Source organism: Triticum dicoccoides, chromosome 3B, assembly GCF_002162155.2.
Source record: "Triticum dicoccoides isolate Atlit2015 ecotype Zavitan chromosome 3B, WEW_v2.0, whole genome shotgun sequence".
Classification (NCBI taxonomy): Eukaryota; Viridiplantae; Streptophyta; class Magnoliopsida; order Poales; family Poaceae; genus Triticum; species Triticum dicoccoides.
Genome location: NC_041385.1, coordinates 37704826 through 37718708, shown reverse-complemented (window position 1 = coordinate 37718708; position 13883 = coordinate 37704826). Strand labels below are relative to the sequence as shown.

At 43.9% G+C, this 13883-nt stretch overlaps 1 protein-coding gene and 1 pseudogene across 1 annotated transcript; both read right to left on the bottom strand.

Moving 5' to 3' along the window:
- Positions 1-5269: 5269 nt before the first annotated feature.
- On the bottom strand, positions 5270-8665 carry LOC119279200 (annotated as a pseudogene).
- Positions 8666-11451: 2786 nt separating this feature from the next.
- On the bottom strand, positions 11452-13883 carry LOC119279199 (LEAF RUST 10 DISEASE-RESISTANCE LOCUS RECEPTOR-LIKE PROTEIN KINASE-like 2.1). The gene is made up of 3 exons (XM_037560535.1): positions 13877-13883; positions 12757-13104; positions 11452-12563 (listed from the first exon to the last, which is right to left on the bottom strand). The coding sequence occupies exons 1-3, from the start codon at positions 13881-13883 to the stop codon at positions 11452-11454; spliced, it is 1467 nt and encodes a 488-aa protein (XP_037416432.1).

Genomic DNA, 13883 nt, shown 5'->3' with positions numbered 1-13883 from the left:
GGTAGAATGGTGATTTTGACACAAAGCTTCTTTATTCAGAGAAGAGCGACATAATTGCAATTTTACATAATATACTTTGCAATGAGTTTCCGTTGATGAGAACCATCCACGCCAAGAAGAATATCATTGGATCTAGGAACCAACATCGCCGCCACGAGGACTCCACCAAGGAAATCCTCTTTGAGGTTTCTTTAGGCGCATGAGCCACCCAAGTAGAGGACAAATGCACCTGGTCATGACAACAAGTCCTTGGATCAATGAAAACTCCATTGACGAAGAAAAACGTCACTCACATTTGTTGGGAGGGAAGATCACTATCCATCTTGCAGAAGTATCACACAACAGTCAACAAACACCAGGATGTAAAGAGAGCCAACATATCCGGGTACACAAACTCTCACGGTACCTTCATCGACGCTAGATCGGATGCCATCAAGGTAGGGAGATACTAGAGAAACCTTATTCCAGCACGCCATCACCGTCACCACCTCCTTGATATCATCAGGGAAACGAAACCCAAGGAGAAAAAAGAAATAGACGGACGGGTCTCCACCCCTCTTGCCGCTGACGAAGCTGCTAGGTGGGGATGAGGAGGAGGATTGATGCGACGGTGTGAGGGAAAGCTTTGACTGGGGCGGTTAGAGTCGTTGCCAATTGTATTTGTATGTAACAATGGCAGTTTAGCTAGACTGCCTTCATCCCAAAACTAAGAACTATTGTGGTGATCGGGCACGTGGATTTTTCAATAAAAAGATCGAAGGGATAAGTCTCGGCCAGCAGACCAATTATGTGTGTTTGGGATGTGACCGCAGAGTGAGCCATATCCTATTTAGCGCTTCATGCGCCGGATACACTGCTTATGGTAAAAGGCACACACCATCCCGAAGCATGTTCTATTGTAACGGGTCACCCAGGTACAGGTAATACTTTCTCTTCGCATCATATGCTCGCATTGCTTGGTTTTTCTCTCCCGTTTTGGAAACCTTCTAGAAGGTTTATCAATTTTATTCCAAGTGTTTTACCATGGTTTTTCTAGGACACATTTTGTTTGTTTTTTTGTTTTTTATTATTATTCAAATTAATGATATTTTTAAAATTCATGGTTTTAAAATTTTTTATGAACGTTTAATATTCACAAGCCTTTTCAATTTTTTGAACATTTACCAAATCCGCATTTTTTTAAATTCATCATTTTTTTTGAATCCGTGTAACTAAAAAAATCAAGTTCATGAATTTTTTGAAATCCGTGAACTTTCTTTAAACCCGCAAACTTTGTTCATTAGTTAACTTTTTCCAAAATGGCAATGGTTAACGGGTCAAGTCAAATGATCAACCGAATCGAAGGGAGTTTTTTAGGGGACCGAACCGAAGGGAGATGCCCCAAGCAAGCCACCAGCTCGAGTTGGTGGGCCGGGCCACACGAGGCAGCATGTGATCGCTAGTTGACCCAGGGTGTGCTCTCCTTAGGGTGCTGGCCATACTCGCATATGATGAAGTCACATGTTCAGCATTTTGGCGCAACTTCTATATCTCACTTATAGCGAGTGTACCTTCGGTCTCGCCTGAAGCATTTCCGAGCACTACACTAATGGGCCAGCCCATCACTATATAATATGTGTTTTCAACTGGTTACACTGTTCACTTTTAAATGGTTTTTTTTCTTTTTTCTATTTCTCTTTAATATTCTTCGGTTGTTTCCTTTATTGGTTTTCTTCTGTTTTTCCTTTTCGTTTTTCATTGTCATTTTCATTATATCTTTCATACATGTTGTACATTATTTCTATACACTACTGGGCCAGCCCATCACTATAGTGTGTGTTTTCAACTGGTTACACTGTTCACTTTTAAATGGTTTTTTCCTTTTTTTCTATTTCTCTTTAATATTCTTCGGTTGTTTCCTTTATTTGTTTTCTCCTAATTTTCTTTTTCGTTTTTCATTGCCATTTTCATTTTTTCTCATTTTTAATATTTTAAATTTTCTATGTTTCTTTTGTCTTCTTTTTTCTCTGTTTTTTATTTGTTTTCTTTGCTTATTTCTCATTTTTCTAACACATGCCTACTATTTTCACACACAATGTACATTCTTTGTATATATAGGAATTTGTTTTTTCATACACGTTGTACAGTTTTTGTATACATCTGAAATATTGTTTTTTATGCATGTTTAAACTTTTTCAAATACAATATTAATATAGTTTTTCAATTTTGTTTGAAGTTAACTCTTTCTTTCATGCACACAGTACATTTTTTATAAATGTTCAACGTATACATTTTCGTATACATTAACATTTTTTTGAATGTATGCTTGATGACTCCTTTTTCTCATACACACTGTGAATTTTCCGTATATATTAGGAATTTTATACATATTTAACATATTTAAATGTATGATTAACATTTTTTGATGCGCAATCAACATTTTTCTAAATTGGTGTTTTTACGTTCAAAACTTTTAATACATGTGCTACTTTTTTATATAGACCTAAAACATTTTTTATATATGTTTATTTTTTTAAAATAGGTGATTAAAATGTCTCTCAAATGCATGTGTTTTGTGATTACTTATTTTCATACCCATTGTACATTTTTCTTGAGCACCAGCACCAGTTTTTTTATGCATGTTTAACATTTTCTAAATACGTGATTCAAATTTTTTAAATCTGTGGTGAACACTTTAGCAAAGTGAAAGGGAAAGGGAAAATAAACAAAAGTTAAAAAATAGAAACAAACATAAAAACAGAAAATATAAACTATTTTTTTGAGGGGTAAATATAAATTAATAAAGAAAAGAAAGAAAAACAGTACGTTGCGTCATCATGACGTCAGAGATTCTGGGCCGGCCCGCGAACTTGTTGCCTGCGGGCGAGGCGAGCTAGTGCCTCACAGTCGCACCCAAATCTGCCGGCGGCCATGCCTCGATTCGCGGCGCCACCTCCCTCCCGTGTCGGTGCTGCGCTGCTGCCGTCGTGAGCCGCGCAGCGAAGAGTCTCTTGGCCCTCCCGCCACGTGATCGCATGGCCTGCCACGGCCACGGGGCCGCGGGGGCAATGACGAAGGAGAGTAACGCGCGGCAGGGCGATCTTGTCAGTACCAAGGCACCGACGACAGTCAGGGACGACGGCAAGCAGAGGACAGGAGAAGAGGGTGGGTAATTCAAGTGGCAAGTGGGCCTTGGGTGCGTGTGTAGGTGTTGAGTAGTGGGTCGGCCGGCCTGTAATCGAACCGTGCATATATAAGCAACGGTCGACTTCTGTAAGAAGGCATCGATCATTTGAAATGAAAGTCTGAATCTTATCCTCTCGCTGCCTTCTCTTACCTTCCTACCTCGCTCTCCCGATCTAGGTCTTCTCCTCCACCTCCGATCACTACTCCGGCGAACCTCGCCGCCCCTAGGGCGTGACAATCTGGTATCAGAGTCGTCGCTCCGCCGCGCCCAATTTTTTTTCCCGAATCGTACCCGGCAAATCCAAGGCGACGGTCGCGGATCCCCTTTGGGTTGATCTGCGTAATTCCCGACCTAAGGTGGGTTGATTTGGGGAAAACGAGCCGCGACGACGACATTCAAGCCGAACCCGCAGACGCGCTTCCTCGCGGACGAGATGGAGGCGCTGCAGGAGCGGATGCTGCAGGAATTCGCCGAGTTGCGTGCGGCGCAGAGCAAGCTGACGGTCGTCGACGGCATCAGCGAACAGCTCGAAGCCCTTGACGCCAAGCTCACCGAGCAGTCGACCCGCATCGACCAGGTCCAGATGAAGGTGAACCTCTCGTGCGACACCCTGGGCAAGGTTCAGCAAGAGCAAGCGCGCGCCGTTCACCTGGGGAAGCAGCCCATGCCGCACGAATTTGGCGAGAGTTCATCCCCAACAGCCTCAGGAGTGACGAACGGCATTTTGGGCGTCATGCCAGGGCCACCACCACGTCCGCCTCTGCGTTTTTCCCAGGTACATCCTCCAGCCCCAATTGATCACGCGACAGTTCAAGGAATAGAGGATCAATCGAGCAGACGACAGTGGATGCCTAAGATGGATTTCCCTCGGTTTGATGGCACGGATGTTAGGATCTGGTTGGACAAGTGCGAGGCCTTTTTTCGTCTGTACCACATCCCGGACAATTTCAGAGTCACGTCTGCTTCTCTGTACCTCACTGACAATGCAGCACACTGGTATCAGGCGTTCAAACAGCAGAGTGCCTTTCATACATGGGAACAATTTTGTGCTGCAGTGTTACAGGAATTTGATGTGAATATACATAGAGAAAGGATGAAAGAGTTAATGCTGCTCAAGCAAAGTGGTTCAGTGGAAGAATATAAACAGCAGTTCCAGCAATTAGTGTATCACATCAGGCTCTATGGGCCGACCATCAGCAACACTTTCCTGGTCACTCGTTTTGTTATGGGACTGAAGGAAGAACTTCGTGCAGCCGTGGAAATATAGCTACCAGCAACGGTGCAGTTGGCCTCTGTAAGAAGGCATCGATCATTTGAAATGAAAGTGTGAATCTTATCCTCTCGCTGCCTTCTCTTACCTTCCTACCTCGCTCTCCCGATCTAGGTCTTCTCCTCCACCTCCGATCACTACTCCGGCGAACCTCGCCGCCCCTAGGGCGTGACAGATCTGAGCCCCGCCAGGAACAGAGCCATGGTCGCCGCCGCGTCTGTTCGCCCGTGAAGGAAAATGGCGGTGCTATTCGATTGGGTGGTCGCGAAGAGCAGCAAGAGAGGGGAAGTAAGTGTGCGCCTTCAGCTTCTTCAACGGTCAGTTTGTCTACTCTTACTAAGGATTTTTGGTGTTTGTTAATATGTCTCTTAAGTTTATAAGCTAGGCTCGTGGATATCATTCAATCTTGAAATGCATTGTTGCAATGTTTAGCTTCACAAAAATGATGCATCCATCCAATTCAGATTACTGAATTTTGTTGGGTCTGGTCAGGTCGTAATTAGAATATAGCCTGAAGGATGCTTATTACGGTTTCGAGGCCTAGCTGTTGCTTGTGTGTATGGATCTTGGTAGCTGTCTGCCCCAAACTTAAAAGGGCTAGGTGCATTTCGAAAGTCAGAAACGCAAACACATGAATCACCCAAACAGCTTTTATTTGGTTATTTGTGCTTTGACTCGTAGCAAGTACAATAATCTCGAACAGCCATTCTGAGAGACACGATGTAACGTCTGAAAATTCACATTTCTTTTACACAGTTCACACACTAGAAGATCTTAATGGTAGATGCAGTTTTAAATCGAATTTACATTTATCCACTTCATCCTACTTTTGGCTATGGTAGCAGGGCAGGGGATGCAGAAAATCTTATGAGTAATCATAACATGTGTGAGACGACTAATGTGACGGGATTCAGGGACAGGAAAGGAAGGGCTTCGGTGGCATCTCCAATTCGTTGATGCTCTTTTCCAACATATCAATCACCTTGCTCATCGTAGGACGGTTTCCGGGGTTAGTTTGTATGCACCACAGCCCAACTAAAGCCATCTTTCTCATGGTCTCTTCAAGGCCGCAGATGATTTCACAACTTTGTACATGTTCTGCTATATTGTCATAAATCCAGTTTGGGAAATAGGCATCGCTTGAGCTCTCTATATTATCTTTTTCTCTGTTTTTACGCCCCCCTACCATTTCCAGCAGCATCATTCCATAGCTATAAACATCTGACTTTGTCGAAACGACACCAAAACCTCTAGAGAATACTTCTGGAGCAATGAATCCAATGGTACCTCTTGCTTCGGCGACTGAGAGGATGCTATCCTTGAGGTGACACAGTTTCGCTAAACCGAAATCTACAATTTTGGGACAAAAATCTTGATCTAGAAGTATATTCTGAGGCTTGATGTCAAAATGGATGATGCGAGTACTACATCCTTGATGCAAATATTCCAATCCTCGTGCGATGCCAAGGGCTATTTGCTGTAACTTGTCCCATCCAATAACCAGATCTGAATTCTCTGTGTAAATATACTTCTCCAGTGAACCATTAGCCATATACTCATAAACAAGGGCTCGCTTAGCTCCTTCTAAGCAAAAACCGAGCAGACCAACGATGTTAATATGTGATGTCCTACCAATGCTAATTGCCTCATTTAGGAACTCCTCTCCGTTGCCTTTGGAAATTTTTAGGAGCTTCACAGCAACCACACAGCCATCTTGTAGGCTACCCCTAAATACTGTGCCATATCCACCTTCTCCAAGTTTATCCTTGAATGAGCTAGTCATTTGTTTCAGTTCTGAGTACTTGTACCTTTTCGGAGCCAAAGATCCATACCTCCTTGTTGACGCTCAAAAATGGCATGATCGCAAAGAGTGACTTGAGTCTGTATTGGAATGAGGTTGAAATTATGAATTCATGTCACCATTTGATGGCCCTCGTCAAGATGATCGAAATAAATATGAAGATGGACCAAAACGAAGCTCAAGTGCAAAATATATGACAATTTCGGAGATACCCATGTTGACACCAGATTCAAGAATGGCATGAAACCTAATTAAGATGGCCTCAGATGGAAAAAGTTACAACTGCAAAGTTGTGCGTCTCGTCAAAACGGTGGATTTTGATATAAAAATTGTCTTAATCCGAGGTCGTATGCAACCTGTGGAGGCAAAACAAGATCAGAAACAGAAGCTGCAGAGTCATTTCGGACCGACCGAGTTGATTTGATCGGTGAGACCGAGTTGGTCCGAAAATTTACCAGAGAGTTGGCAATGTTGACTCGGTAGGACCGAAATGAACCAATCGGTGAGACCGAGTTGGTCCGAGAAATTACCAAAGATTCCTGTCCGAGTTAGGTTAGGGTTTTTGATGTTTTGGACGGAATTTTTAGTCCTTTTCTTGTACGGGAAGTCCTGCCGCCTCATAAATAGATGAGAGGTGACGGCCGATTGAACAAAACCAATCGAACCAATCAATCTATTACACTTTTGTGTTCATCTATCTTTATTCCCTACCCTTGTATCTTTCTTTCTCGTTCTTCGTTCGTTCTTCACGTTGGAGGGCAGCAATCCACGAGGCTCTAGGGGCGAGCGAATCGACCTAGGGCAGCCCATAGCCGCCGCACTCCTTGACGGGGTCCCTCCCGGGCGTGTGGGGTTTCGGGTCTGCAAAAGCACCGCCGACTGTCTTGCGTATCGTGCTGTCGGTCGGGTCTCCTTCGACGTGAACTGCGGTGCATCACCCCCGGCGTCGAGGGTACACGTGACGTGTTCGTGTGTCAACACTCCTTGGCATTTCTTCCATGCTCGATTTATTACGAGTCTGCTTTGGGAGGATAAGAAGACTAATCCTTTGCTTCTGTCGGTGCACCCCCCAAACTAGACATGTTAGCAAGCTAATTGTGGCAGCCAGAGAAACTGTAAAAAAACGAAAAGTGAGCATCATTTAGTAAAGTTGATAGTACATCACTACATCGGTATATGTATGAGACTGTGTAAGCTATTTCTTTTTTAATACAGCCATTTAGGAATCTTTCAGTTTCACGTCCTTAAATTAGAAATTTCCATAATTCAGTTAATTTTAGACATAGCAGTTCGCCTTTAGATAGCATTGTTGGATGGAAGTTTGTGATGAAGTATTATGTATTTTCTGAGCAGAAGCAATGATAGACATACCTAGCAAAATCAACTTCTTGTTGTGCCTACCATCTGCAGAGAAATTATTATGGTTAATTAGTCAATGTAAGTATCAATCACAAAATAAAATAAAAAACATAAAAATGAACCATTGCAATATAGAATAATTGTGTGAAGCATGTGTAGTTAAATGATTAAGACGATTCCAATATGGTTGGCACTTCATTTCATTTCCTAATTTCGTCACTTGGCGAACATTGATTCATTACAGATCATATATGGTGAAAACAAACAGATGGAATCCAGCATATAGCATACTCTGTGCAACAAATAATCCTCGTCCACAACTGGCATCTTTCAATACCTATATCTTTATGCATCGGAATTATGTAAAGGCTATTATTTTATTTGCATTGCATATTTGCATGTATATGACTAAGTGTTAGCAAGTAAAGTACACGAAGTGATACTACCAGCTGCTAATCATACCTTCTCTTGAAAACTGATCAGGTACCGCCGGCCATGATAAAAGAAAACCATCCCTGATTAATTGTTCATAGTCACCTGCGTTCGCCGTTTTTGCTGATGCTCCCAGTACTGGCACGAGGGTGGTCTTGCAACCCTCAATGAAGTACTCTCCATAGTCATGAGAAGCATTGTAGGGCCCTCGTCCGAGATGAACAAACGAGTTGTTGCCACAATGCATCGGCACAAGTCCATGTCGCAGCTGCGGCACCACTGGGTTACCGATGCAATCATAGAAGAACAGCAGGTCTCGGTTGGCATGGCTGATATTGAATGGCAGAAAGCCGATTTTGAAGGATGTGTTGGTGATTGGAACTTGGCAGCGGTTGAAGTCCTCCATTTTGTTAATATCGGCAGTGAGGAATGTGCGATTCTTGTAGAAGATGTTGACGATTCCAAACCCATCATGGATGGTGCTCCTCAGGAATGGGCTGTTGTTATAGCAGTAGACCTGGTAGTCTATCAAACCACATGGCCTCTCCATTCCTTGCTCTTGGACAAGCCAGAATGGATCCGAGATGGTCAGGTTGCCGCAGGCCTTGGGTGGGCAGCTTGCTGTTTCTTGCGCCATGCTCGTTGTTCTTGAGTCTTGTAAAGAAGATGCTAAGATCCATAAGAGCAGACAGGCGCGGAACATCGCAAATAGCTGCAGGGAGGAACAGAGGAGATGGTTCAGTGGAAAGGTAGGTTGCTTTACTCTAGTTTTAAACTGGGGCTCAACACAGGTTGCTGTCTTGTTGACTCGGTCTAGACTGAGCAATTCAGTCACTGGATGAGACTGGTCAATAACTGGAATGAACGGTTCAAAAGGTCCTCTTTTGGCCTGGTAACAAGTGGTCAAAACTGGCTCCTTTCCTGGTCAAGTGCCCAGCGATAGCAGCTGCAGTCTCGCTTTAAATTGTTGACCGTGTGACACAAGTTGTAGGCATGTCAGTGATGTTCAAAACTTTAAATCTCATTATGAGCTATTTCTTTTTTTTCGGATCATTATTCATAATACTTCAACATGGAACCAATGATTTTTCTTTCATTTTACAGAACTATACTAGCCTGTCCTTTTATTTGTGTATTGATGGCCATGGACCATGGATCCAATAGTCGGCCAAGCAAGTATATCTAGTGACTGCTCCTATCCAGGATGCATGCAAAGGTATCTCATTCCCCCGACGAAAATTCATTCTACAGAATGCTGATGCAACAATTCTAACTTGCAAGCTATACTAGTTTCAAATGGAACCTGTCATGAGCCGAGTCTCTGTAAATTAGAGACTGAGTGGCTGGACAACTATTGAGACTACCACTGCTGTAAAAAAAGAAGAGAAGAGGTAAGAGGAAATTATACAGGAAGCACTATGTAAACTGGGCATTTTACCATTATTTGAATTCAGGAAGAACAATATCAATCTACTTCCTTAGTCTCCTTTATCATTCCAGTGTGAAATCTCTCCTCACACTTCACCAGAGCCACCATGGGTCCTGGCCATCTTCCACCCTTTACACCTGGGATGTTGCATGCAAGGGATTTTCTTTTGTGGGTACGATAGAGTACTGTATTTTTTGTATCCAGGAAGAAACAATATCAATCATCTTCCTAGTCCCCTTCGCCATTCCAGTCTCAAATATCTCTGGTCAACACTTGAACAGAGGCATCCCATTCCCAGGTCCTCCTGGCCATCTTCCACCCTTCACACCTGGCGGTTGCATATCAGGGAATAGGTTTTCTCAGACAACACTGAATTAAGATGCGCTTGATTAATTAATTTGAGAATATACTCTTACAGTCTTGCCACTTCCTGCAATTGTTTTAGGAAAATTTGAATTCAGAAAGCTTACCTACTGAAGCTGTAGCTGTAGCACTCCACTAAAAAGAACTTGTTATGCTTTGCCAGGGCTGGTAGAACTAACACTTACTAAGCTCTTCCTAAGCAACTACGGCTGCTGACAATGACTGCACGGCCATTTAAATGACTGCACCGCCAACTCCTCGCTTCACTCCTCCTAGCTCTCTCTGTCGCCGTAGCTCTCACCGAGGAAGAAGAAGTTCAGAGGAAGAAGAAAGGCATGGGGACACGATGGATTTTCCGGCGCACGAACGCCACTTCCTGAGCACGTACTCAGCACAACACCATGCCATTACAACGATCACCGCAGCTGCCTTTATACCCGGGCAACGTTGGGCTCCGACCCACTCGCTCCTGCCCACACCCGCGCTCTGATCGGCCCGCTCTGCGCGCCCCGCGACGCGCTCCGCGCGCGCACCCCGCGTCTAGCCCGCACGACCTGGCGCTCCCGCTGCACCCGGATCGCCTAATGACCTAGTTTACACACACACCCGTGCGGTGTACTCCTGCACGGACACGCCCATGCACCACACGCACGCACACACTCGACTCGCTGCGGACCCGACGCGCCCCGCACACCTGACGCGCGCCCATACACGCGCCCGGTGTGTTGAACTCGTCGCCGCGGCTTATTGCACCCAACAGCTTTCACATGTCATAGTAATGCAAGTCGAGTTGCTTCTGGCTGGTGTGCCGGTGGCACGGTGAGAACAAGAACATGTACTATTTTGGTCATGTTTACTTTTCTCTCCGCCAACACGTTGGGTTATTGCAAGTTGTCAGCAACACCCTGGCAGCACTTATTGACTACAGATGAGATTGTTCAGTCGGTGCACTGTGCAGATGTTTCTCTTGTTTTGAAAAATCAACGTTTCTAAAAGGGTTTCGGTCTAAGGCCAGTTCTTTTGGCGGTTTAAAAAATAAGCCGCCTCCTCCCCAGCTTTCCCCGTAAGCCACCTCCTTCATGCATTGGGGCTTGTGAACTAGTTATGGGATAACTAATTTAGAAGCTTCAACAAATTTAGGAAGTGGCTTAATTTTTAAGCTGGGGAGAAGCAACTTATTTTTTAAGCCGCCCAAAAGAACTGAGCCTAATATGTGTGTTGAGTCTTCTCTGACCCGTTGCGTGGTTCATAATTCGGAGAAGCCCTGGGAAACAGGAGAAGGCCTTGAAGAAACTCGTTGATGCTCTGATGATCAAATCCGTTGATTAGCCCTAATATCAGTTGGAAGACACTGGGCGTGTGCATCCTAAGTATGCAGAGGCAACTCTTCAAACTGGTAATTACATTGTGTTTGTATCCCCTTGATGCTTTATTTTGAGACAATAAAATTCACCCTTTGTCGAAAAAAATCAGTTGGAAGGCAACTCTTCAAACTGGTAATTACATTCTTAATTTCTAAATCCTAAATACCAAAAATACAAGTAGGTTTAAACTGTAACCCTTAGAATAATTACATGTACACTGCTGCAATATTTTTTGAAAAATATTGTTTCAGCATGCACTGATGCATATCACGGTGAAGGCATCATAACTTGGACAGATGCATAAGATGAAACTGTTGTTGAGTACACTGGAGAACAGAGGAACGGCCGGGGAGGCATCTCCAATTCACCCATCTTCCTCTCCAACATCTCTATAACCCTGCTCATGGACGGGCGGCTTTCAGGGTTCATATGTATGCACCACAATTCAACCAAGGTCATCCTTCTTACAATTTCTTCAGTCCCATATTTTGCTTCAGATCCATGCAATTCCCTCACCAAATTATCCCAAACCCAATGTGGAAAAAACGATTCACTAGAACTGTCTGCCTTTCCTTTCTGATCCTTCTTCCCTTGAACCATTTCTAGGAGCATCATCCCGTAGCTGTAAACATCTGACTTTGTCGAGACGACCCCGAAACCCCTAGAGAACACTTCTGGTGCGATGAAACCAACCGTCCCTCTCGCTTCAGCCATTGAAAGGACGCTGTCCTTCAGGTGGCATAGCTTTGCCAAACCAAAATCTGCAATCTTGGGACAGAACTCATCATCTAGAAGGATGTTGTTAGGCTTGATGTCGAAATGGATGATGCGGGTGTTGCAACCCTGGTGTAGATACTCTAACCCTCGTGCGATACCGATTGCAATTTTTAGGAACACCTCCCATCCAATGGCCTGTTTGGAACTCTCTGTATAAATGTGCGTCTGCAAAGAACCATTGGACATGTACTCGTAGACAAGCGCTCGCTCGGATCCCTGTAAACAGAAACCGAGTAGCTTGACAATGTTAACATGAGAAGTCTGGCAGATACTCATAACTTTATTCAGAAAATCTTCTCCATTGCCTTTTGATCCTTTCAGTAGCTTCACTGCAACCATTCTGCCATCTTGCAGGCTTCCCTTGTATGCCACACCATATCCACCTTCTCCTAGCTCGTCCTTGAACGATCTTGTTATTTTCTTCAGTTGTGAGTACTTATACCTCTTCAGGGCAAGAGATTCACATTTTCTTAGCATTTCGTCGATATTTGATGTGTTGCTGGCGTAAATTCTGAAGATTGCTGATCTTATATTTTTCTTCTGGTGGTACATCAGACATGCAAGACAGGCGAAAACCAAGATAGCCGCAGCACACAGCGAAACTGAAAGTGCAAAAAAGGTACATTTAGAGGTGAGCAACTGAACATGAGGCAGCTTACAACATTAGGTATACTATAATACTTTAGACAGCAAAACATTATTAGAATTCTGACCTATCATAGTGAACTTTCAATATAGTGATGGTATTGCATATCCTGACAGAAAATATGCATCTCATCGTGGCAGGCAGCTTACCGCAAGTGGACGGGTGCATGCTACCATCTGAGCAAAGGCACGCGAACGCTGATGTGTTGGCATCGTAGCAGCACCGCCCACCGCTTGCCTTGCAGACATTGCAGTCACCGACAGGCTCCCACTCCAATAGGAACCCGCCCTTTATGAGCTGTCTATAATTGGCCGCCGTCATGCCTGCCGGCTCTGCCCCGAGCACAGGAAATATGGAGGTATCGCAGCTCCCTTCATTCACCGGCGGCTGGCCTGTGCCATAGATTCCCCCGAGGTACACGTACATCCCACTGCTGTTGTCCCAGCAGTTGGTCACCGGGACGGCCCCGGGTGGTGGACGCCTCTCTTTGCAGCAAACTTACAAAGCAACGCTAGTTAAGAGTATCTTTGATCAGCCAACTTAAGGTCCTGCTTTGCTAATCTCATAGCCAACATAAGGTCCCCTTCGTTAATCTCATAGCCAACAAAACAAAAGTATAACCATATTTTCTGAACCATATAAAACATCTCAAATTTTGATAGTTCCTGTTATTTTAGGGTAATTTATATAAGTGCATTCTTCAGATTTCAGCATGGTATTCTTCTACCAAGATTCCAGCCGTCTTCTCACAAAAAATATATTTTATGGCAGATCATCAAGCTCACCTATACAACTTAAACTTTCAGAAACAGACTTACTTTAATGATAAGAATATTTTTGTCACCCAATCAAAAAGGCTATGGTCAAGAAACATGGAAGAATCGGCGTGGTTAAAATTTAACCAGTCGAATCAGCTGCCCAACGCATAAATAGAACTGTGGCAAGGAAAAAATAAAACACGATGGAAATAGTGAGAAGCCTCTACATCACCATCCATGCATCCTGTGTTCCCAGCCTCGCCTCAACTGCAACCCTTTTGTACTTCTTCCACTAAAGATGTAGGGCATCTTCTGTTGGGTCCTGCAGAGCATTTTAAATCAAAAGTCAAATTTATGTAAAGAAGAGAATTTTTTACAGCTAGATGATCAGAACTCTTCCCAATCTAGAACCAATTTGTCTAACCTAACCCTGTCCTCATGGCTGAAGGAGATGATTAGAACATGGTCATCGCAGATCCAGAAATACATGCTAGGAAATTAGCACTCTAACCTGCCAT

Bases quoted from the DNA above. Each gene is read 5' to 3' on its own strand.
- LOC119279199 (XM_037560535.1), bottom strand. The intron at 12,564-12,756 runs GTAAGCTGCCTG...TTGCACTTTCAG, and splicing joins CATGCACCCGTCCACTTGCG to TTTCGCTGTGTGCTGCGGCT.